Genomic DNA, 22,082 nt, shown 5'->3' with positions numbered 1-22,082 from the left:
GTAAAACTGTATAATGTGATAATATCATGGCGGAGGTGTTATAACCAGTCCCCGCCCTCCCACTTCCAGGAGTTATAGTTTCAGTAATTAAAGATATTATGATACTACTTTACTGGTTCATTTTTACACAATTTTTCATTGTGTACTATTCATAATTTCATCACAATGTTCATTATGTGTAGCTTCATAGAAATCTATCAGTAAATCATCATTAATGAAGTAGAAAAACTTTGAAACTCCCAGTATGTGTAACTGGTTTAACTCATAAAATAAGTGTTAAGTCTTTAAAAGACAACATTTCACAATTCAAACACAACCTCATCCCTTCATCGTTATTTCACAAGAAGACTGGTGTATAATAATTACTAAAAACCTAAAATTACATTTTCGTTCATCAAAGCTGAACCCAAACATTTTACTTTTCTTGGCTGCATTTGAGTCGAGTTGAAATTCAAGCAGAAGAAACCAAAAGTTTCCTCATCACCGCAGACACATTCTTTATCCATTAACATGCAGCTCACAGCCCACCAGCTTATTCTGGGTCGTTACCTCATGAGAAGAAAAGTAAGAGAAATATATCCAATGAAAAGTAGGACAGCCAACAACAAGCCCGATGACTTCCTGCAACTTTCTATTAACCTCACTACAACCCTGTGCAGCCAGACAGGCCTCTGATCAGACCTGGTCACTGTGCACCAACACACCGCCCTCATACCTGTCAATGAACCAGCTCGTTCACAAAAACACACAGCAAAAACACCAGCGCCTACCCACAACAATGGAGCTGGCTCGGCAGCAGCGAGCCACAGTGGGAGGAAGCTGAGGAAACAGTGTTTGCTGTAGATTACGTGTTAAAACCTAAAAAGATCAACAAACTGGAAACAACAACAAACAGCCACAGACACCATCACACTTTTTTTTCTGGCGCTCAACTTCCGGCGTGCACCACACCCACGAGGTGTCTTGTGTTTCATCGAGGACACAAAGAACCACACAGTGAACAAGATGTTTCATAACCTCAAGTTGCTTTGATCAGACTCTAATGTAAATAAGGTGAAGTGTGGCTCTAAAGATTCTGTTTTCTGAGCACTTACATGACTTTAAGGCTGTGTTTTTATAAAGCAGAGGTTCAGTCCCTCTGTGACCTTGAGCACAAATCTCACTGTGAATTTGCTATGGTCGATGTTAAGGAGATTTTAATTCAACATTAAACTGAAAAGGCTGAATTCTTAATAGATGTTCGTAGAAACAGAGACCTTTTTAATAAACTAGATGGCAATTTGTGTTTTCTCAAGGTGTTTCCTCTGCCAGTTGGCAAGTGCTTGTGTTAAGTTACATTTTAAGTAAAAAGGCTAAAATATTATTTTCTTAATTCCAGTTGTATACATTTGGTTGCCTTGTCTTTTGTCATTATTTATAATTATTTACAATAAAGTTTGTGGTTGAACTGTAACATATAAAGATTCAAAGATATGGCCAATTTCTTAAATATATATATATATATATAAGCTGATATGTCTGTAACTGAAATTCTTTCCTCCCCGATAGTTGAAATGCATCAGCCTCCAACAAATGTCTGTAGTGACAATGTGACACTGATGTTATCATAAACCTTCAAAATCCATTATAAGCTCCTAGTAATGGAATTAATCTCAATTTATGGCTTGAATTACAGTTAAATAATCTAAAAATGAATCAATTTATATTAGAATCCTGTAATTAACTACATGTGTAGACTTCCACAGGACATAAGCAGCAAGGAACTGGACACTGATGACAAATCCAGTCCTCACTAACACCGGTGGACGTGAAGAGATGAATGAGAGCTGCAGCAACAATCATTACATAATAGAACTGTGAATGAGACGCTGCAGGCCGTGCTCTGTGATGGCTGCTTCTCTAATGCTCTGTCAAAGTCACACAGCACGTCCACCAGGCTTTGTGTATGACCGAGTGGACACACAACAACACACACTCAGTCCACACACACACAACGTCCCCTGCCTGAGGATATGGACAGAGCTGTCTGACAGTGAAAACCATTTAGAAGCTGGTGAGGCTGCACAGCTGATCCTCCATCCTCACACACGGCAGATTTACCAGTGATTCATGATTCCAGAGAAGCAGCGAGTCCATGTGTGGTTAGAGACCAGCGGCGGGGGGGGGGGGGGGGGTCGATGCAACACGACTTGTAAGTGGAGGAAGATCATAATCTGGGATTATTAACAAGCAGCGCTAGTTAATAAACTAGCAATTTCCTAAACAATTTCCTCTTAAATGTGAATTTGGTTTCAACGCGTCAGTTCTCATGAACTCGTCTATGAATGAGACAAGTGGAGTCAAGCTTATAGATATTTAACAAACACACATTTCTTGTCAATTCCTAAATTTTAACAGGACCTGAAACTCATTACATCCTCCGACAAACTTCCAGACTAAGAAGTCTGATAAATGTTTTCCTAACCCTGTAAAGCATAGCTTGATATGTGCGTTATGAATTCAATTGTCGTCATTATTATTATATTGACATTGGAACAATGAGTGTGAGTCAGTTTCACCCTTCACCTGCCATCTCACACATATGATAGAAAATACCTCAGTGGACAGTTTTCAATGCACTAACACTGTGTCCTACAGATGTAGATTCACACGTGTCAACATCAGTGACATGTGAGGAGACTCATCTGTCACCACTGCTCAGTGTCATGTCTCTCATAGCGAGACGGCTGTTAATGATCCATCTGCCTTTAAGGTGCCTTCTGCTGGGCGTCAGTCTGGTCACCACCAGGGTGGAGAACCACCTCCAGCTCAGCACCGCTCTGTCTGATCGGCGGCTGCTAGGTTTAAATTCTCCAGCAGCCGCTCTGGCAGGTAACTCGCCATTAATCTGAGAGTCCTGCTGTGCTGCCGTTTAGTGGTAAAAATAAAACCGTGGCTGAATGAGAAGCAGCACGGAGACGGAAAAGTAAAGTCTTGTTCAGACTCTGGAGACAATTTTCCGGACTTTCTTCGTCAGTGTCTTCTACGCGTCATCCTGGATTTCTACAGACTTTGGTCCAGGCTGAGAAGGTCTGTAGAGACTTGGAGCTTCTCACTCGGACATTTGTGTTCACACATGCACTTCCTCCTCCTCCAGAGAAAATATAGAGAACCTGTGGAGTTCAGTGCATGTCTGAAAGCAGCTTGTAATTTTGTGTTGTTGTTGGAAGTTGTGTGTCTTTCATACTTTGGTACAAGTCGCTCAAACTTCCACAAACTGGGTCTTATCTCATCACGAGCCTCAGTGTACAACAACAACAGAAAACTGCAAATTGACACCTCGACACCTGCTTTGTGTTGAGCGTCAGGTAATAAACACAAAGCAGAGCATGACCTCCGAGAATCTAATGGCTAACGGCTTAAAGTCGAGCGGCTCTGATGAACACAAGGTTTAATTTCTGTTAACGGTCGACAACTAGAGCCACAACTACAGGAGTCATGATGTTAATGAGGAGCAACAGGTGACAAATACTTAAAAAAAACGTATTTCCTACACATACAAATGAGTGTATTTAATCAATCAACTAGTCCATTGAAAAAAAAAAAAAAATATTCTCTTTCAAGTGCTGAATATTTGCAGTTACATCTGATGCAACTCTTATTTCAAGTGACAGTAAATAACAAAGTTCTTCAAATGTCACCTCTCTGGAAAACAAACTCTTTGGACATTTTGTAGATCGATAACTTGATCAGAAAATGATCAGAAGATGATTCGATAAGGAAAATAATTGTAGGTCGTTTTAAATCCAGTCCTCACAGACGCGCTCCGTCCTAAAGCAACTTCCAGTCTCTGCCAGGACGAGTAAACACAGCAGATCTGCTTCATTGAGTGAATGATCCACTACAGACTTCACTCACCTCTGCAAAGGGGCACTGGAATCCCCCTGTACAACCATCAGTGCCTCAGTTTCTCTCTCTCTCCCTGACGAGCCGCCTAATGACCACAACACTCCGGTGGCACCACAACTCGCGAGGGACGGCAAAACTATGGCGGCTGGTCAGGTGTGTTGCGTTCAAGCACCAAAGCCATTCCCCGCCCAGGCCTCTTACATAAGAGACCAGATGACATCCACACTGGCTCGGGGAGGGTGGGATTAAAGAACAAGGAGGAAGGAGAGAGGAGGGAGGAGGGGGCACAGCGAGCAACGGGGAGAGCCACAGAAAAGGGAGGAAGAGGAGGGAGGGAGGAGAAGGGCACGAGAGAGGGAGCTGCCGTTCAACAGGAAGTCAACACAGGCAACAGCCCGGCAGAGCGACAGGAGCCGAGGAAGAGAGGGAACCAGACACACACACAAACATGACCTCAGTGACGGGGGGGGGGGCTCCACGATCCCGTCTGTTCTCCAAAGTTACAAATCCAAAGCCCTGAGCTCGGCAAAAAATCTAACTTTTAACTCAACTTTAGGTTAGAAGCCTATTAAACATTAATTAAATAGCTTTTAAAACCAGGAAAAAACAACATTTAAGATACAGTACAAGATCTCTGCTGATATTTAGTCTTATAAAGTGATGAATATTATATCTACAGCTGGTGAAAGACATTTGGAGAACTAGAAACATGGAGAATGTGATCCCTATACTGAAGGTCAGGGCAATATGACCAAAAATATGAAACTATAAATGTTCATATCTGCGAACCTTGATAATAAAGACATAAATGACATTATTATTTCTGTTATGAATGATTTTTTTGCTCGGGTGGTTTTTAACTCTATGGAATAACAAACACTTCATAAACAGCAAAACACTTTTTAAATCTGAGGTGGAAGGATCATGTGTTCCGCCTCCTCACTGTGTTCACAGCATTATATTAATGTATATTGGACTTTTGTTATATTACAATGGACGACATTGATGTATAAAATGTTGGCAGATATATTCATTGTCCTCAGACATCTTTAAACCAACTGTCTGAGATCTGACTAATTTAAATATGTTAGTCATCATTATCAATGAAGACAAAGAAATAAAGAGTAAAATAATTTGTTTTTTAATATTCTTCAAAATATCACTTGGATGATAGTAGACAAGTGCTAAAAATAGATTATTTAACTTGTTGCAGATTGACTGACTAATGAATGAATGAATGACATTATTGTTTCAGCTCTACACTCAGCAGCTATTTTAATGAAGTTTAAATATTAATACAACTGAATACAACTTTTCTGAGTCCAAGTCTTGACCCTGTCATCAAAGTGTTAATTCAAGTTAATGATGCTGTTGTGTGTTCCTAATATTCTGCTTCCTTGATGAATTTAAGATATGGACAGCAAACTTAGAAACGTGTCCATTGAATGTAATGCAGAACAACATCACATATAAACATAACCTTAGTAATAAACATGTAATTACATTTAAACAAAGAATGTCAACATACGTTATTCACTTTGTCAAATGTAGAGGTTGTAGCCGAGCAGCTGTTTCACACTGAATGCGTGTCTGCAGGTGTGGCCACTGACGATACTATATACATATAATTATTATATATGAGAGAGAGAGAGAGAGAGTACACACAAAAGATTAATATTCAACAGCTCTGTTAACATCCTGTGGTTTGGAGCTGCACAACATTGACTGACTACAGGAACCAGAACAAAGTGATGTCCATGCCCACCGCAGCAGGAAATTATATACACAGGAAAAAAAGAGGACAAGCTTTTCACCCATCACTTTCCTAGAGTTAGTGATTACTGGATAATTGGTCCGGCCATTAATAAGATCAGCGTGAATCCCAGTTCACTGTTGACTGGATGCTGCAATGTGACAGCACGTCTAACTGGTCCCATTCCTTCATGTTATGATTATGTCGTTCACAGACGAGAACAAATGATCTCAGCGACTTCCACCACAGACGCTCTGGGAGCCACACAGAGCTGATAAGGAGGAGGCGGTCGCTTCCCGCTCCCCCCCCGCCTCCAGACACAGGAGACTTTGGCTGTTCAGATCCGAGGAGGAGGGACGGGCCCAAGAACCTGCCGGGACCTTCAGAAACCTTGAAGAAGAGCCAGTGCCCAGCCGGGGAGTGCACCTCGGCAAATACCATCACATGCAGTGCACCACGCCACACCTGGTGTCTGGCACGCTGCTGGAAATAACACAAGTTTCACCATCAGCTCCTAACTTCACCTTCCTGTATCCACCATGTCCCTCATCATCTTCCTCATCATCCTCCTCCTCCTCCTCCTCCTCACTACAGGAGTCAGTGTGATGGTGCTTGGACACAAGGAGCTCTGAGGACTTGTGCATTGAAACATGAACAGGTCCTGTTGTGTGTTCAAAGGTTAGTCAGACAACACAAGTCTTAAACACATCCAGTCACAGGTCACACGTGAACATCGCCACACAACATTCCACTTGACAGCAACACCAGACTTTCAGTCTCCAACGTGCCCAGGACCGTCCTGGGATCAGCTCAGCCTGGAAGCATCAGCCCACACAACCTGAGGGACGTGATCATTTGAATGATAATATACAAATAAAGATCATCATCATCATCCACAGATCAGCTGCTGCAGCACCACAGGAGGCCCCCGGCTGTGTCCGCCCCTGAAGCCGGGAGGGAGCTGGCCATGTTGGGCCTGGCAGCAGCAGAAGATTCAAAACTTGACAGCGCGATACCCTCTCACCTAGCGTTAGCCAGCTAGCCGCGTTAGCTCCCAGATTTACGGGAGCAAAGCGCCTGAATTGGACGCATTTGCCGGCAGCTGGTTGTCTCCCCGGGACACACGAAACACCAACATGCGATCGAGGTGGAGACAGGGGAGACATTTATTTAACAAATCCGTCCATCTTGACTTGTGAAAACGGCAGTTTAGCTAGCTAGCTAACGTCGGTGCTCCGGCTATCGCGGGTTAGCTCAAGTTGAACATGTAGCCGTAGCTCGTTAGCCGCCGCCAGCTCGCACAGGAAGCGGGTAAAAACACAGCTCATGGGTCAAATCTCCAGGTTTACATGTGTGCTAACGAGATCACGCTACCTGGGCGGACTGGGGCGATCACCCATCACCCCAGAGGTAAATAACAGGCGCAGTGCTAATGCTGCTACCGCTAGCTAGCGCTCACAGACTGACAGAGCGACCGGGGAAACACACACCGAGTCCCGAGCCCGACAAGCTGCAGCCGGCCGCGGGGCTGGGGGCTCGGCGCTTCGATCGGAGTACTTTACCTGGATCCTCTGCGGGTTCGCAACGGAGACGGCGGCGAGGAGCGATCCTATGTCTGGGGGGGAATCTAGCGGGCTACGCGTTAGCTACCTCCAGCTCGGTGCGGACAGCTCTTCCCAAAGCAGCGGCGGAGCAGCAGGAAAAATGTCTGGCCTGAAACAGCCGAACCCGCGAGCAGCGTCTGTTCCTTCCAACGGAATAATCCTCAAACGTCCATTAACGAGCGAACACGGCGGAATAAAAAAGCCTGCGCTGAACGCGTCCACGTCCCGGTCGGTGATGTGCGTGCTGCTCGGCCCCTGACCCCAGGATTTAGGTGTTTTCCTCCGCTCGCGTGTGATCCGGGGCTGTTTCTGTTCAGCCTATTGTCAACACCGCTGCTCCGACCGCGGCACATAACACACACAGCGCGGCGTGCTGGGCGGCCGAGGACTCAGCGGCCACGCGGATTGGCTGCCGGCGGCTAGGCGCGACGCTGCGATTGGACGGCGGCGGCTGTCAGTCACCGCGCGGGAGGGGAACGAGGCTCAGGATCCGTGGGTTAGGTGGAGGAGGAGTGTGTGTGTTTGTGTCTGTGTGTGTGTGTGTGCAGGATTCAAATGTGTTTGGTAAATTTACAGAATTTATCATTTTGTTTGTTACAGTTCATTATGATGTAAGTTGATCACATTTTTAATTATAATACATTTTGTATTATAATGTCACATAATCCCAAATTTGTGTATGTATGTGTGTTTGTGTGTGTGTGTGTGTCTACAGTTATCAGAGACAATTTTGGTCCAATACCATCCGTACGTATTCAAATGGTTGTTTGTGGGTTAAGACCTGGTTTTAGGGTTATAATTAGGTTTAAATTAGGGTTAGTATTAAATTAGGGTTAGGTTAAAGTTAGTCATGGTTCCAGTTAGAATCAGGGGCTGGATAATGAATTATGGAGAGACAAGTTCGTCTCCTCTTTAGTTATCAGGGCCGATTTTGGTTTTCAAGACGCTCTGAGGACATTTTGGCCTGTCCCCACAAATTGAAAGGGTCTCTCTCTCTCTCTTTCTCTCTGTCTCTCTCTCTCTCTTTATCTCCCTCTGTCTCTCCTCCCTCCCCCTCTCTCTCTTTCTTTCTCTCTCTCTCTTTCTCTCTCTCTGTCTCTCTCTTTCTTTCTCTCTCTCGTCCACACTGAGTTTGGTTTCTGCTCCTTGTTGGTTTCTCTGTCATTTTATGGGTCTCCACCTTCTATGTCAATTAGCCTATAGATAATGAATATCATGATTAGGTGCCTCACAAGTAAAACTTCAATATAATTGTGTAATATGTATAATATAATATGTCTGAGATAACACTTGGTTTTATGGTTAGATTAGATTAGGTAAGGGTGAGGCATTTAGCTGTGATGGTTAAGGTTAGGCTAAGGGGATAAGGAATGTGATATGTCATTGAGTGTCATCACAACTATAGAGAGACATGTGTGTGTGTGTATGTGCATGTGTGCGCGTGTACGTGTGTGTCTGTCTTTTCACCACCCAGTGTGCAGGAATGAGGTTAAACCTGTCCGAGGCCCGGCCCCTCGCCTCCGCACATGTTTGTACTTCTATCTTAGTGAGGACACTAATTGACATAATACATTCCCTCGTCCCTTAACCCTAACCCTAACCTTAACCCTAACCCTAACCTAATTCTAACCTAATCCTAAATCTGACCCTTGAACAAAGACTTAACCCTCAAACAGCTCATTGAAAAAGTAGATTGATTCATTGTGTGGAAGCAGCGTCAGAGCCAGAGGAAGATGATTTACTGAAACCCGCTCGGTACAAGGTATTCGCTGCTCACGGTTATTCATCAGGTTTAAAGACATCTCCCTTATTCTCATTCTAAGATGATCCTGGTTTGTGACGGTTGGTCACAATCTGTCACGTCTGCACTGTGGAGGTTTCATCAGGATGTGACTTTCCCCTGTGGAACCTTTCATCCCCATATTCACTGTGATTCTCTCTTTTTTACTGTTTTTCATGCATCTAACAGTGATTATCAGGTCTGCGTTTAAAACTAATGGAAAGAAATAGAATACTGTTGCATTGGGAAGATATCATTTTGCATCCGGTACTGGTGAAGGTGTTTTTAAACAGTATAATATGAGAACTATAAGGAGTCAGTGACAAACTGTTAAAAAGTAAAGTTGACATTTCAAAAGGGAGAGCAACAGATGCTGCTCTTCAGTGCTCGTCCAGCTGGTGGCGCTCTCTGCAACTGTAGTAAAGACTGAGACTGTAAAAATGTATCTTTCATTTCATCCCTGCAGCTTTAAAGACAGATATTACTCACAAGATACTACTACAACTACTACTAATAATAATAATAATAATAATACAAATGACCATTTTGGCAAAACACACAACTTTAATTTAAAATGGAAAACTTAAAAATATCAGTTGTCACAGTTTTATATCACAGATAAACAGTACAGTGATATTTATGTTTGTATAGTTAGTACAACAAACTGCACTTTACTATATTGTACTTATACAATACTTAATTTTGTTGGGTTTTCTGTGATTTTCTTGAATTATTTGATTAGTTTTTTCCAACTTTAGAGGAAAAGGTTTTTAATTTGTTGAAGTGTTTGTAGAAAACGCAAAACTTTAAATGTTTTCAGGATCAACCAACGTCCAATCAGCTCTTTGTCTTCTTCTCCTTCTGGTAGCTGTATTTTTTATGAGCTCTGGATTTGAGTCTGAAATCTGATTGGCTCTTCATCGATTCCCTTTTACCCGCTGCGAGCTCCACCCCCCCCGGTTTCCACAGCAGCAGCTGAGCGTCCTCTCCGCCCGTGACCAGCGCCTCCTCCGCCGCGTCCCACAGGAAGCAGCGCACGGTGGAGGCGTGGCCTCCCTTCAGGCTCCTCAGCAGGCGGAGCCCCCCGGTGTCACACTCCATCAGGTGGAGCTCCCCGCTGTCCTTCCCTCCGAGCACCAGCAGCGTCTGAGTCTCCTCCAGCCACGCCCCCCCGACCAGGTAGTCCACGCCTCCCCCGTCCTCCAGCAGCGTCAGGCTGCGGGCGTCCCCGGTGCTGAAGACGGCGAGGGGCTTCTCGGTGTCCAGCTGGCTCAGGTCCCACAGGTGCAGCCCCTCGTCCAGGCTGAGGCACAGCAGCTGAGTGTAGCTGGCTCCAGACCAGCAGAGGGAGCCGGTGGACGAGACGCCGTTACACGTGGCCACCAGCGCCTCCTCCTCCGCGCCCTGGCTCAGGTCGAACACGTTCACCAGGCCGTCTGTGGAACCAGAAGCCAGACGGTCTTTGTCTCGGGGGTGGAAGCGCACATGTGTGATGTCATCACTGTGCGACTCAGAGTACGACCCCAGAAGCCCACTGCCCGGTTTCCTGGCGTCCCAGAACACCAGGTAACTGTCCTCGCCCACCTTCTCCGTGCCGGCACACAGGAGCATGTCGCTGCAGCTCAGGTCGAAGCTGCAGTAGAGGTGGGACGGGTCACTCTTAAACATCTGGACCGCCTCTGTCCCGGGACGGCGGACGTCCCACCCCCGCACCGTCCCATCGGCAGAGCCAGAGTAGAGGAGGTCGGGGGAGCTGTGGGCGAACGTGACCCCACACATCCGGGCGGTGTGTCCCCGGCGCTCCCCCACCCGGGCCAGGGTGTGCTTGTTGTGCAGCTGGATGGTGAAGTTGGAGCAGGACACTGCCAGCAGGTCTGAAGGCTGCAGCGCCACGTGCAGCAGGTAGGTGGCCTCGTCTGGACGAGAGCGCCGGGCGAGGGACAGACCTTTAAACTTCTCCTCCACACACTCCATGACACAAACAACCACACTGACGAGGAGGGAGGACACACAACAGGAACACAAGTTAACGTCTAAAAGCTTCATGACAGATCGTCCTGATGTGGTTGAACCACAGACGCTCGGAGACAGACGTCCAGGTGTGAGGAGGTGGAGGGACGGGGGGGACGGGGTGGGCTTCAACATGTGGTGTGTGTTGTTACTGTGTTGTTGTGTTATGTGTGTGTGTGTGTGTTGTAGATAGTATGTGTGTTGTTATACGTGTGTATTGTATTGTTGTGTGTGTGTTATAGATACTTTGTGTATTGCTGTGTGGTATTATGGGTTCTGTTGTGTGTTATTATGTTCCTACTGTGTTGTTGTGTGTTGATATACGTTTCTAGTTGTGTGGGGGTTGTGTAGGCGTGTGTGATGTTATGTTCTTACTGTGTTGCGTCGTTGTGCGTTGTTAAAGGCGTGTAGTTGTGTGTTGTTGTTGTGTAACTCACCTTCTCTGTAGAAATGTCAACAAACGGAGATAAAACCAGCGGAAACTATTCGGACGCGTCAGTCGCCATCTTTAAAAAACACTTTACTCCACCAACACGTAGTTAACGCATTTAACCAGATCAACGCAGTTAACGTTAATTTAAACTCGTCTGATTTACACTAACATCGTAACCACGTTATTTTTACTCCACGCATGGAGGACTCACTTTGTGTCACAGTATTGTTGTCCGGCTAAGAACTCGCTCTGGATAAATGGTTCCGCTGTTGCAGGGACGTGATTATTATATATTTTTACTTTCCTCGATTAATTTGTGTACATTATAATTATAATAATCATTGTAATGGATTAATTAAATACTAATTCATATTACTTTATTTACATTTTCATTTTTTACTGTGGAAAGTAAATGAGTGTGATCTGAATCTGGTTTGGTTCAAATACTCATAGTACAATTTTTTAATGAAATATGATTTAATATAGAAGTGAGCAGCAGAGTTTATATGTATACATTTATTTCATTCATCCAGCAATCAATTTAAATGCAAACACAAAATCTCTAATCTCGAATGAAAGAAGAATTAAGGTTTTATTATCATTCTCTATAACTCGATCGGTGACTCAAAGTTTTATTTCATCGTGTGTTTTGTGACTGAACTTTGTGTCCAAAGTCTTAAAGGAAGAATAAAAAACAAACTGACGCCATCGAGGAGTGCAGAGCCTCTGTCGTCCAGCAGGCGGCAGCAGCAGCAGCCGCTCCGTGGCTGAACGAGGCCTGTTTGGACTGAAGCTTCCTGTGTGACCCTCATCTGAAGAGGAGCAGCTCAGTCCCTCACAAACAGGTTCAACTGAACCTCGGCTCCTCAGGACGAAGAGGAACTGAAGGTCAGAACGTTTTAGAACCTTCAGACGCCAAGAAACCAAACTGTGACTCATTGGAGGTTCAGGCTCTGAGGTCGAAGTTCAAACCTTTTCACTTATCATTGATTCACACGTTTGAAAACATTAAAGCATAACTTCACCTTCAGGCCTCATTCACACCCACTGACCAACCACTGACCAACAACTGACCAACCACTGACCAACCACTGACCAACCACTGGCGCTTCAGAGAAATGATAGAAACCTGCAGGGGAAACAGCACTTTTCTCTAATGAGCAATGAGGACAGGGGGCAACGACCTCCTAGTTAAAGGACGACCGTTCTACCCCCTGAGCCACAGCCGCTCTACGTTGGCTCCAGCTCAGGTTTCCTCCACACGGCTGCTGCTGCAGGATCGTCTCCTACGCATGTAAACAGTTGTAAACACAGAGTTAAACAGCCAATCAGAGTCTCTTGCAGGATGACCGCTCAGTGTCTCACAGCGAGACGTCGTCCCTCAGGAACCTGACGGTGAACCGGGTGGAGCTCGGACGCTGGAGACTCAGTGAGCAGCTGGAACATCTACACTGTAAGCCCGGACAACTAATGAGCTGGAAAATTTCATTTGAATGTACATAAAAAATTTAAGTATGATACCATAACTATCAGATGTAGGTTTATTCTACTAATTTGTAGTAGAATATACTTACATCTGTTAGTAATGCAGTTGATGGATCATTTTAAGTGATATATACAAAAAATTGTTTAGTTTTGGTTGTAAAAACTTGAGTTTTTTATTTCATGCCCACACATCTTTATATCAAGGAGAAGCTGCAGTATTCAGAATACCTTACTAATTGAAATTAAATATGAACTATTAATGACTTATTAATAATGATAATATTAAGAGTTTTGTGGATAAATGAATGACACACCAAATTGTATCACCCCTTAAGTAATGTCATTATATTTCACAAAAGTTGATATTTCCTGTTAAATAAACAGTTACAGGTTCAGAGAGCATTATTTAAACAAAATACAGGTAGGTTTAATATCCTCCTTCAGGCTGGTCTCATCAAAATTTTGTAAAACATGCTAGTAAAAGTAATGCACTAGAATTCCACATAATTGTGAGTCAGGAGGCTGGGGACACGTGACTTATGCACTTCTCTCTCTTTGTGAAAACAAAAAACATGGCGGACATTCATCTAACCCTAACCCTAATATGAAAAATACAAATGAAATCTGCACCACGGTGATTGGGTGGCACCACGGTGATTGGGTTGCTAATGAACAAAGGTGTCTCTAACTTGGTCCAAAGTGAAACACATGATTGTGTATAAAGCAAACATACATATTTTGACCATATCTGGCCATTAAATACCACTTTAAACAGATTGGATTTGATCCAGCTTGAACCTCAACGGGGTCTGAGAAAGTACACCTGAGAGGGCCTGTGCTTGGAGCAAGATGAAATGTAAATTTTGTCGTAGAACAAAAGAAAAGACATCATCGTAAAGGTCTTGACCTCGGGAGTAACTTTATGTCAGTGGGAAAATTGTGGATGGCTCCTGCTCCTCAGGGATGTCCTTTGAATCTTGCACCTGAGTCAGTTTTGATGGCTTACAGGATGGAAACTAAATATGCAACAGACATGGTATGAACTGTTTTTGAAAGGTCTTGAACTCCACTACCATAACCCATTGCAAACTTATGGGGGGTGCCACTGAGTAGGGCCAAAACCTTGAAAAAACTATTTTTTAACATTTTATTAGTAAGAAAAACTAAATCTGATTAAACAGGAGTTTTTCTCACACCAATAAACCATAAAGAAGCATGCAAGGTTCCCGGTCGCAATCTCACATAATAGTGAAAACACATTAGAACTACAAAAGATGGAAACAACACACACACACGTATGCGAACGCCATTAGATTTGTAGTTCTCTGTGTGGTTCTTCCGGTATGAGATTAGGGATGTGAAAATAGGGCTTAGAAAACCTATTAGCGGTTTTTTTTTTTTAACCATGAAGGAAAATATTGAAACTGAAACACACAAGACCACAGCAATCTCCGCCATCTTAACTCTACGTAAGATATCTCACGAACCGTTTCATGACTTTGAGGTGACAGTCATGCCGTTACACACCCCGCGTCGTAGGTGGCGACATGCACCTGTATGGACGAAAACGACAACGAAGAAGAAGATAACTTCCCACCTGTGCGTTTCGCGCTCACTGAAGAAGGTGAACCTCTACATGCGTGTGCTGCTTTTGTATCGTACTTGGGACGTTTGTCTGTTTGCACGCGAGCCGAACCGGACGGAGCGACCACGAAGGAGAAGGTAACTTCCCACCTGTGCGTTTTGCGCTTAATGAAGAAGGTGAAGCTCTTCATGCGTGTGGATCGTGCTGCTTTTGTATCGTACTTTGGACGTTAGTCTGTTTGCACGCTAGCCGAGCCGGACAAAGCGGTGGTTCGAGCGGAGAAGAGAGGAAGACGGCGGCGCAACTGCTGTGGTGCGGTTAACTTAATCTGGTGAGTGCTAGTAAGCTAACACTAGCGACGACATTTTAGCTTGCCTGCTACATTGGTTAGCCTTTTTAGAGATAGGTCACATGGTGGAAAGCATGTGTTTGAATTACAGTGAGATGTTAACCAGTCCACCGACATTCTCCATCTATTACTTATTTATTAATTACTCTATGAGCAATGCAAACTTGTATCAGTGACAACGTTTTTTGAAAAATGCAGTGTTTGTGAGTACTTGAAAGCATTAACTACATCCTTTTTTTATTTTTCACTTAAGGGGCGGTTTGTGAGCAGTGAAGACCAGTCAGGTACACATTTCCAGCTTATTTTATTTCACTGTCCCCCTCCCCCCTATAGATAATGGCATTTATACCCCTGACAAAGGCACCAATAAATTAATGTGACTCGGCCATATTCATTACATAATGTAGGTGTGCTGATCAGAAAGGAGCATTGAACAAGCACTGACATATGTGGCTTTAATTTCACCCATTTTAAAGTAACAGTCTGAAAATACCTAATTGGTATAAATAGAAATAGTTATATTTGTAAAATACCAGTCAAACTTAAATCCATTGTCTGTAACTGTTTGATATGTCACAGGAAAAGTGATGCTTTGGAAGTGCAAGTATTGCCCTGTGATCTGTGAAAAGAGAACTCAACTATTTAGACATTATAGGTTAAAACATGGAAGTTACGCAAGAACAGAACCATTTCCCTGTTTACATCAGGATTGTCCTTGTACATTTAAATCTCTTAATGCACTCAGAGTGCACTTATCTCGCTTTCACACCAAACCTCTGGATCAGCAACCAAGTGAAGACATACCAGTTAGATTTTGTTGTCTGTCATGTGGATTTGCTCAGTCTTGCTCCGAGACTGTCTACTTTAGTCACTTGTATAATGCACACTTAAAGGTGAACCATAAAATTGGGTGCCCTTACAAAGACTGTAAGTTTGAAAGCAGTGTGTATTCGACTTTCAAAGCACACAAGTGTAAATTACACAAGCAACAAAACTGGAAGAGGTTCAAGTCAGAAATCATTGGTGATTATGGAAGCAATGACAGTGATGTGTCACATGACCAAATGTCAGATGCTGATCATATGGATGAATTGGAAGAGGAGAGTGAAAATGACCGTGAGGATGATCTTTCTGACTTAAAAAAACAGCTTGAGCACAACTTTGCATCTCTTCTGTTAAAGATGCAATCTGTTCTGCACATATCAGAGAATGCTGTGCAAGAAGTATTACAACAGCTTTGTCAAATCAATAAGTTGTCAGAACCACTTTTACATAACAGAGTGAGGGCTGTGCTAGAGAAGTATTCTGCTGACATTGATGGAACAGTTGTGAGAGAGGTTACCAGTGCTGTGTCAAAAAGTAACATAATTACTTTTTGTGCCAAAGATGGACCCCTGGGAACTGCTAAAAGGAGAGCAGCCTATGTACGCAGAGAGTTTCCACTGGTAAACCCCATAGAATTTGTTGTGAAAAAAGGCACTAAATCCCTTGCATATGTCCCCATTGTTCCTATGCTCCAGAAGTTGCTTAATAAAACTGATGTGTTAGACAAAGCCATGTCAGAAAAAGTACATGTTCCACATGAATACCGATCATATGTAGATGGGCAGTACTTTAATGAAAACTCTCTTCTTGCCAGGGATGAGTTAACAATTGCTCTTGGCCTTTATATTGATGATTTTGAAGTTGCCAATCCTCTAGGAACATCGAGGCTGAAACATAAAATGTGTGCTGTATATTGGGTCATTGCAAACATGCCTTCGAAATATAGGTCAACCCTCAACTCAATCCAGCTTGCTCTACTGTGCAACACCTCCACAGTCAAAGAGTGTGGTTATGCAAGAGTGCTGGAACCTCTGATCTCTGATCTAAAGTCATTGGAGCAAAATGGTGTTTATCTGGAGCAATTAGGTGCATGTGTGAAAGGCACAGTCTTGTATGTAGCGGCTGATAATCTCGGTGCACACTCCCTTGCAGGATTCATGGAGAGTTTCACTGTTGATAAATTCTGCAGATTCTGTTTAGCAAGCAGTAGTGACGCTCAAAAACAAGAGGTAACTTCTGGTTACTTTCAACTCAGAGACAAAGACTCCCATGATAGGCAGGTGCAGGAGGTGAAAGAGGAGCCAAGTTTAAGTCGGACCTATGGTGTGAAAAGAGCATGTCCTCTAACAGAAAATCTTCAACACTTTCATGTGATCACCGGTTACCCTCCTGACATCTTGCATGATATCTTGGAAGGCATTGTTCCAACTGAGTTGTCCCTGTGTCTTACAGATCTGATAGGCAAGAGGTATTTCACACTAGAGGTACTAAATCATGCCATCAGGTACTTTAATTACACATTTACTGACAAAACAGACAGACCCATGATCATTGGAAAGGGCTTTTCAACCAAAGGGACGATTGGCGGAAATGCCCATGAGAATTGGTGTCTAATACGGCTTCTTCCATTTATCATTGGTCACTGTGTCCCTGAAGTTGACAACACATGGGAAATTCTCATGCTTCTCAAAGACATTGTTGAGCTATCGATGGCACCAATGCATACTGAAGAGACACTGCAGTTCCTGGACTGTAAGATAGCAGAGCATAGACAGCTGCTGCAGTCAACATTTCCAGATTTCCGGTTAAAGCCAAAGCATCACTATCTGGAACATTACCCTCAGCTTGTAAGGAAATTTGGTCCGCTCTGTGATGTTTGGACAATGCGCTTCGAGGGAAAGCATAGGTTTTTTAAAAAGGCAATTCGCAATGCACAAAATTTTAAAAATGTTGCCATGACACTTGCTACCAGACACCAGAGAGCGATCAGTTACCATCTTGACTGCAGTTCATTTTTCAGACCATCGGTTGAGATAGCAAAGGTTTCTTCGGTTTTGCTTGCCTCTTTCCCTCTGAATGTTCAGAGAGAAATTGCTCAAAACGCTTCAAAGCCAGGGTCAGTTCTTGAGGCGTCATCTGTCAGCGTAGATGGAGTCAAGTATCAGCCAGGCATGATACTGTCTACTGGTTCATGTTCAGGTCTCCCTGAATTTGCACAGATTGAAAAGATTGTTGCAATAAACTCAGATATTATGTTTGTCTGTCACAAAATGTCAACATGGTACTGTGAGCATTTGAGATCTTACCAGCTTATCTGTGATGATGCGTCCTCTATGTGTGTGGTTAAGATGCCAGAGTTGAATGATGTCCTCCCACTATCAGCATATAGGGTACAAGGAGAACTTATGGTAACACTTAGACGATATGTTATTTGCTAAAAACCTGTGTACCTTTTTTTCCAGATGGCTGTACAACAGAAATTTACCATGAGGGTTATTGTCTCTGAAGGAGATATAAGAAAGTTGACGATGACCAAGCGACCAGACACACTTGAAGATTTGACAGGCATGCTCAGAGATACTCTTCAAGCAAACTACACATTCGTCCTACAATACCAAGACCCTGAATTTGACAACGAACTGTGTAACTTAACAGATCTCTCTGAGCTCCCAGAGAAGCCAACCATCAAAATCATCCCATTAATTGAGCTTGTACCAGTTACTCCACAAACTGAATCATGTAGTGACACAGGCAGCCAGGCAGACACCGATATCCTGTCCAATTCCTCTCTGGACAGAAGTTTTCAGTGGCCAGAGATATTTGAAATTCCCAAATTTTCTGTTGATGTAGAGTACCGACTCCGTCAGGGTAATCTGTTGTATCTCAGAGATACAACTTATCTCAAAATGACAAAAGAGCTGAAACATGACATCCTTGAGAAACTGGCTGAGACCATGTATGCATTCAAAGCATACCCAACCAAGCGAGAGTTTGAAGATGTTGCAAAAGCTTTAGTACTAACACATCCTTGTCTTAAAGAATCCGGGTCATCCTCCTGCTATGATGGGTGGAAAAATAGTTTGAAGTTCAAGATGGGTAATTATAGAACCAAAATGCGCCAGCTAGGTAGACTTGATGTCACTGTTAACGGTGGTAAACGGGGAAGGTACTCTACAGATCGTGACCCTCCCAACAAAGGCATCAAAAAGCCAAGGAAAGGTGAAATAAACTTTCTGCCCGAATATCCAGAAGGAAAGGATGACCACATCCTCGAAGAAGCTCGTCAGGTTCTGGTTACAGAAATGATGAAGACGAAGCAGAATGCATCCCTTGTTATGAAAGAGATGGATGTGACATTTGCACTTCGGAGAAAAGAAGTTGTCAAAAACAAGCCTCCCATCGACCAGATGTTACAGCGATGGCCAGCTCTTTTCACAGAAAGCCAGGTTTGTATGACTTGAGTGTTCACAAAAATGATTCAATGGCTTTGTGTCTTGTGTATTGTAGAAAAAAATATTCAGAACTAGGTATTATATATTACCATCTGGGAGTGGTGTAAAGGGTCACAGATGGGGCCATTCAAACATGGGCTTATACATTGTTTGCTTTGAAATATGTTTCAGGTCTTTTGTGAGTTCAACAGAGTGGTGGGGAAGGGTCTCAGAGAGAACTTCTTTGATGCACTTGACCGTTTCTCTCCAAGCCTGATGGACCTCTTTAGGAAAAAGAGGGGCCTCACCGGCCAGATTTTGACTGACCTTCTTCATAAGACAAAGGTGAGTTGACATGTCCAATCAGTCTACACCTACTTCTCCTTCTTTCTTCTTTGCTCTTCAATTCTTTCCTTTTTCTCATCACTCTTCTTTCATCTACATTTGTTAATATTTGTCATGCACTTTCCAGTTCTGGAAATTTGCAGTAAGGTGCTGAAAAACAGACCATGCAGATATTAAATGCTAAAAACTTTACTATCCTTAACAAACTGTGTTTTATTGTTGTGTTTTACGTCCACTATCTTCCAGGTCAATGAGCCAACACACATAAGGTGCCTCATTCTTCGGGGATTGCCGATAATCTTGGGGGATGATCCCAGTGCATTCTTCAGGAACTGCTCTGTAAGTAACTTAATTTGTTTTAAGGCATAGTTTATTTTTTATTTTAAGCCATTGTTGAAGACTGCTACAAATCTTTTAAATAATTTGAATGGCATCAGACCTGGACTTTTGTACAATTTGGCTAAACAATTTGCAGCGCTGCTTTTATTCTCCATCATGCGTAAAAGATGTGGAAAAACTGCTCTCAGAAATGTAAGTCCCATTAGTCCTTCGATATTTGACTTTTTAAGTGAAGAGTTCTGAGTGTGCTTGTTGTTAAGGAGTTCGAGTAAATTTCTGTGAGCAGTATTTGACATCTTTTCAGCACGACTGTGACTGAAAGTGGGTAAACTTGCCTGATCTGACTAGCAGCAAAAACCACATAAGGTGTGTGAAGTCAGTTAAATCAGTTACTGTCTGTGCTGTTTATGTTGTGCAACATAATAGTTTGCATAATTATGTCCTCTGCTTGTCTATTTGTTTCTTGCTCTGTTAGGATGTAAATGAGAATGGACTTTACAGTCAAACTGCAGTGGGAATCCTCTGCATGGATGAGGAAAATTCTACTCAACTCAACCCATCCAAAGTAGGGATCATCTTGGAAGGGAGCGTGGTGATGGAAGACCTGGCGAACCTACCGCAGGCCTTCTGCCTTCTTTTTGGACTAATCTATGCCCTGCACCTCGATTACCCTAAGTATATGAAAAACACTTTCATATTTGTTCAGCAGGTAATGCTCGACCTTGGAAGAAGTGAGCTGACACCAAAAATCCAAACTTTAAAAAATCAGCTTGGATTGTGAAACTGTTTTTTTCTGCTACGTAAATGTAACGCAGATATAAATGTTTAAAGTTTACACATGTAGGAATACATGTTTGCAGTTTTGCACAGTTTTATGGCATTTTGTACAGTTTTACGGCATTTTGCACTGTTATGGCATTAGACATGTAGGAATACATGTTTGCAGTTTTGCACAGTTTTATGGCATTTTGCACAGTTTTATTGCATTTTGCACTGTTATGGCATTAGCACTGTTTTGATGGTATTTGCGGTGCTTGTTTTTTGATATTTGCACTCTAACCCGCTGGCGTGAGAATTCTTCCAGAAATCGAAGTACTTTTATATGCCAATTTACGCCAAGGCGGTAGTTGTACTTCTTTTTGTGGTGCCCCTGCGTGCGCACTGAACGCCTCTCACGAGTCGTTATTCCCACATGTTACATACTTTAATCTGAGTTCTGAATGAAAATGATAATTTTAAAAGGTATTGTGTACCTTTTTTATTGTATGTTCAAATGAATAAAACTGAAAAAAATTCCATTTGTCAGTTAATTTTTTATTTAAGTTAAACAAATTATAAAAGAAAAAAAAATCTCACTTTAACTTAACAAAACTAAGTAGAGTAATTAGGAAGAGTATTTGATATTACAAATGATTTAAAGTTAAATCAACTCATTTTTTCAATGCACACAACTTAACATTTTCAGGCCTATCTTCCCAAATATTTTAAGTATATAAAACTACTGGCTACAACTGTTTTTAAGTTAAATCAATTTGGCATTTAGTGCATTGAACTTAAAATTACAATTCTAGCCTTTCAAGCTTTTAAGTTAAATCCACTCAAGTTTATATTTTCTATTACTATAATTTTTTAGGGCAACCTATTTCCTCAAATTTTTTAAGTAAACTCTACTTATCCGGGCTTACAGTGTACAGAAAGAACGTGATGCTGTGGTTTCCACCCTCAGAGGAAAGTTCCCCTCACGCTGTGGAATTAATGAGGAAGACTGTTGAGAGAGAGCAGAGGGAGGAGCGGCCATCTTTCTCCACCTGCTGCCTCTGGTCATTACAGGAGTCTCAGGTTTGACATGTCCAGCGAGCGGCCTCTGGACATGTTGAGATCCATATGGTGCAAACAGCTGAGTGGTCCTGAATGTTCCACTTGTCCACAGGTCCACAGAGGAGGCATTAACCAGACATGCTGTTCTGAAGGTGCAGCAGGTGTCTCTGGTTCTTCAGGGTCACGTCTTCCTCTCCAGTCAGTTTCAGCTTGTTTCTCACTGGTGTCTCACTGGTGTCTCACTGGTGTCTGCAGCTGGAGTCCGTCTCCTCCTCGGCAGCGGTGGCAGAGTGAAGTGGAAAACTGGTCGTCCACTGACAAACCGTCACCACGTCTCCATCTGTGGAGCGAGGGCAGAGACCACGTCATCCCAACCCCTCGTGGTCTTATTCAAACACGCTCGGCCACATGTGCCCCGTCACAGGTTGGATTCCGGC

The 22,082-nt window shown here is 43.1% G+C and overlaps 3 protein-coding genes across 3 annotated transcripts in view; 1 reads left to right on the top strand and 2 right to left on the bottom strand.

Moving 5' to 3' along the window:
* ppp2r5eb (protein phosphatase 2, regulatory subunit B', epsilon isoform b) overlaps window positions 1-4,110 on the bottom strand; it is a 29,330-nt gene extending 25,220 nt beyond the window's left edge. The window contains exon 1 of the mRNA XM_053434657.1: window positions 3,898-4,110. Within this exon, the coding sequence (XP_053290632.1) occupies window positions 3,898-3,935 (38 nt within the window). The 5' untranslated portion in view covers window positions 3,936-4,110. The remainder of the gene's footprint in view (window positions 1-3,897) is intronic.
* The window catches only part of LOC128450900 (E3 ubiquitin-protein ligase TRIM35), a 454,970-nt gene that overhangs the window by 328,907 nt on the left and 103,981 nt on the right, over window positions 1-22,082 (top strand). The gene's annotated exons all lie outside the window — the stretch shown is intronic.
* On the bottom strand, window positions 9,570-11,730 carry wdr89 (WD repeat domain 89). The gene is made up of 2 exons (XM_053434669.1): window positions 11,473-11,730; window positions 9,570-11,015 (listed from the first exon to the last, which is right to left on the bottom strand). Exon 2 carries the CDS (start codon window positions 10,997-10,999, stop codon window positions 9,863-9,865), a length of 1,137 nt encoding a protein of 378 aa, XP_053290644.1. The 5' UTR covers window positions 11,000-11,015; window positions 11,473-11,730; the 3' UTR covers window positions 9,570-9,862.

The sequence above is a fragment of the Pleuronectes platessa genome, chromosome 11, assembly GCF_947347685.1.
Source record: "Pleuronectes platessa chromosome 11, fPlePla1.1, whole genome shotgun sequence".
Lineage (NCBI taxonomy): Eukaryota > Metazoa > Chordata > Actinopteri > Pleuronectiformes > Pleuronectidae > Pleuronectes > Pleuronectes platessa.
The sequence above is the reverse complement of the archived record's forward strand: the minus strand, read 5'-3'. Positions and strand labels throughout refer to the sequence as shown.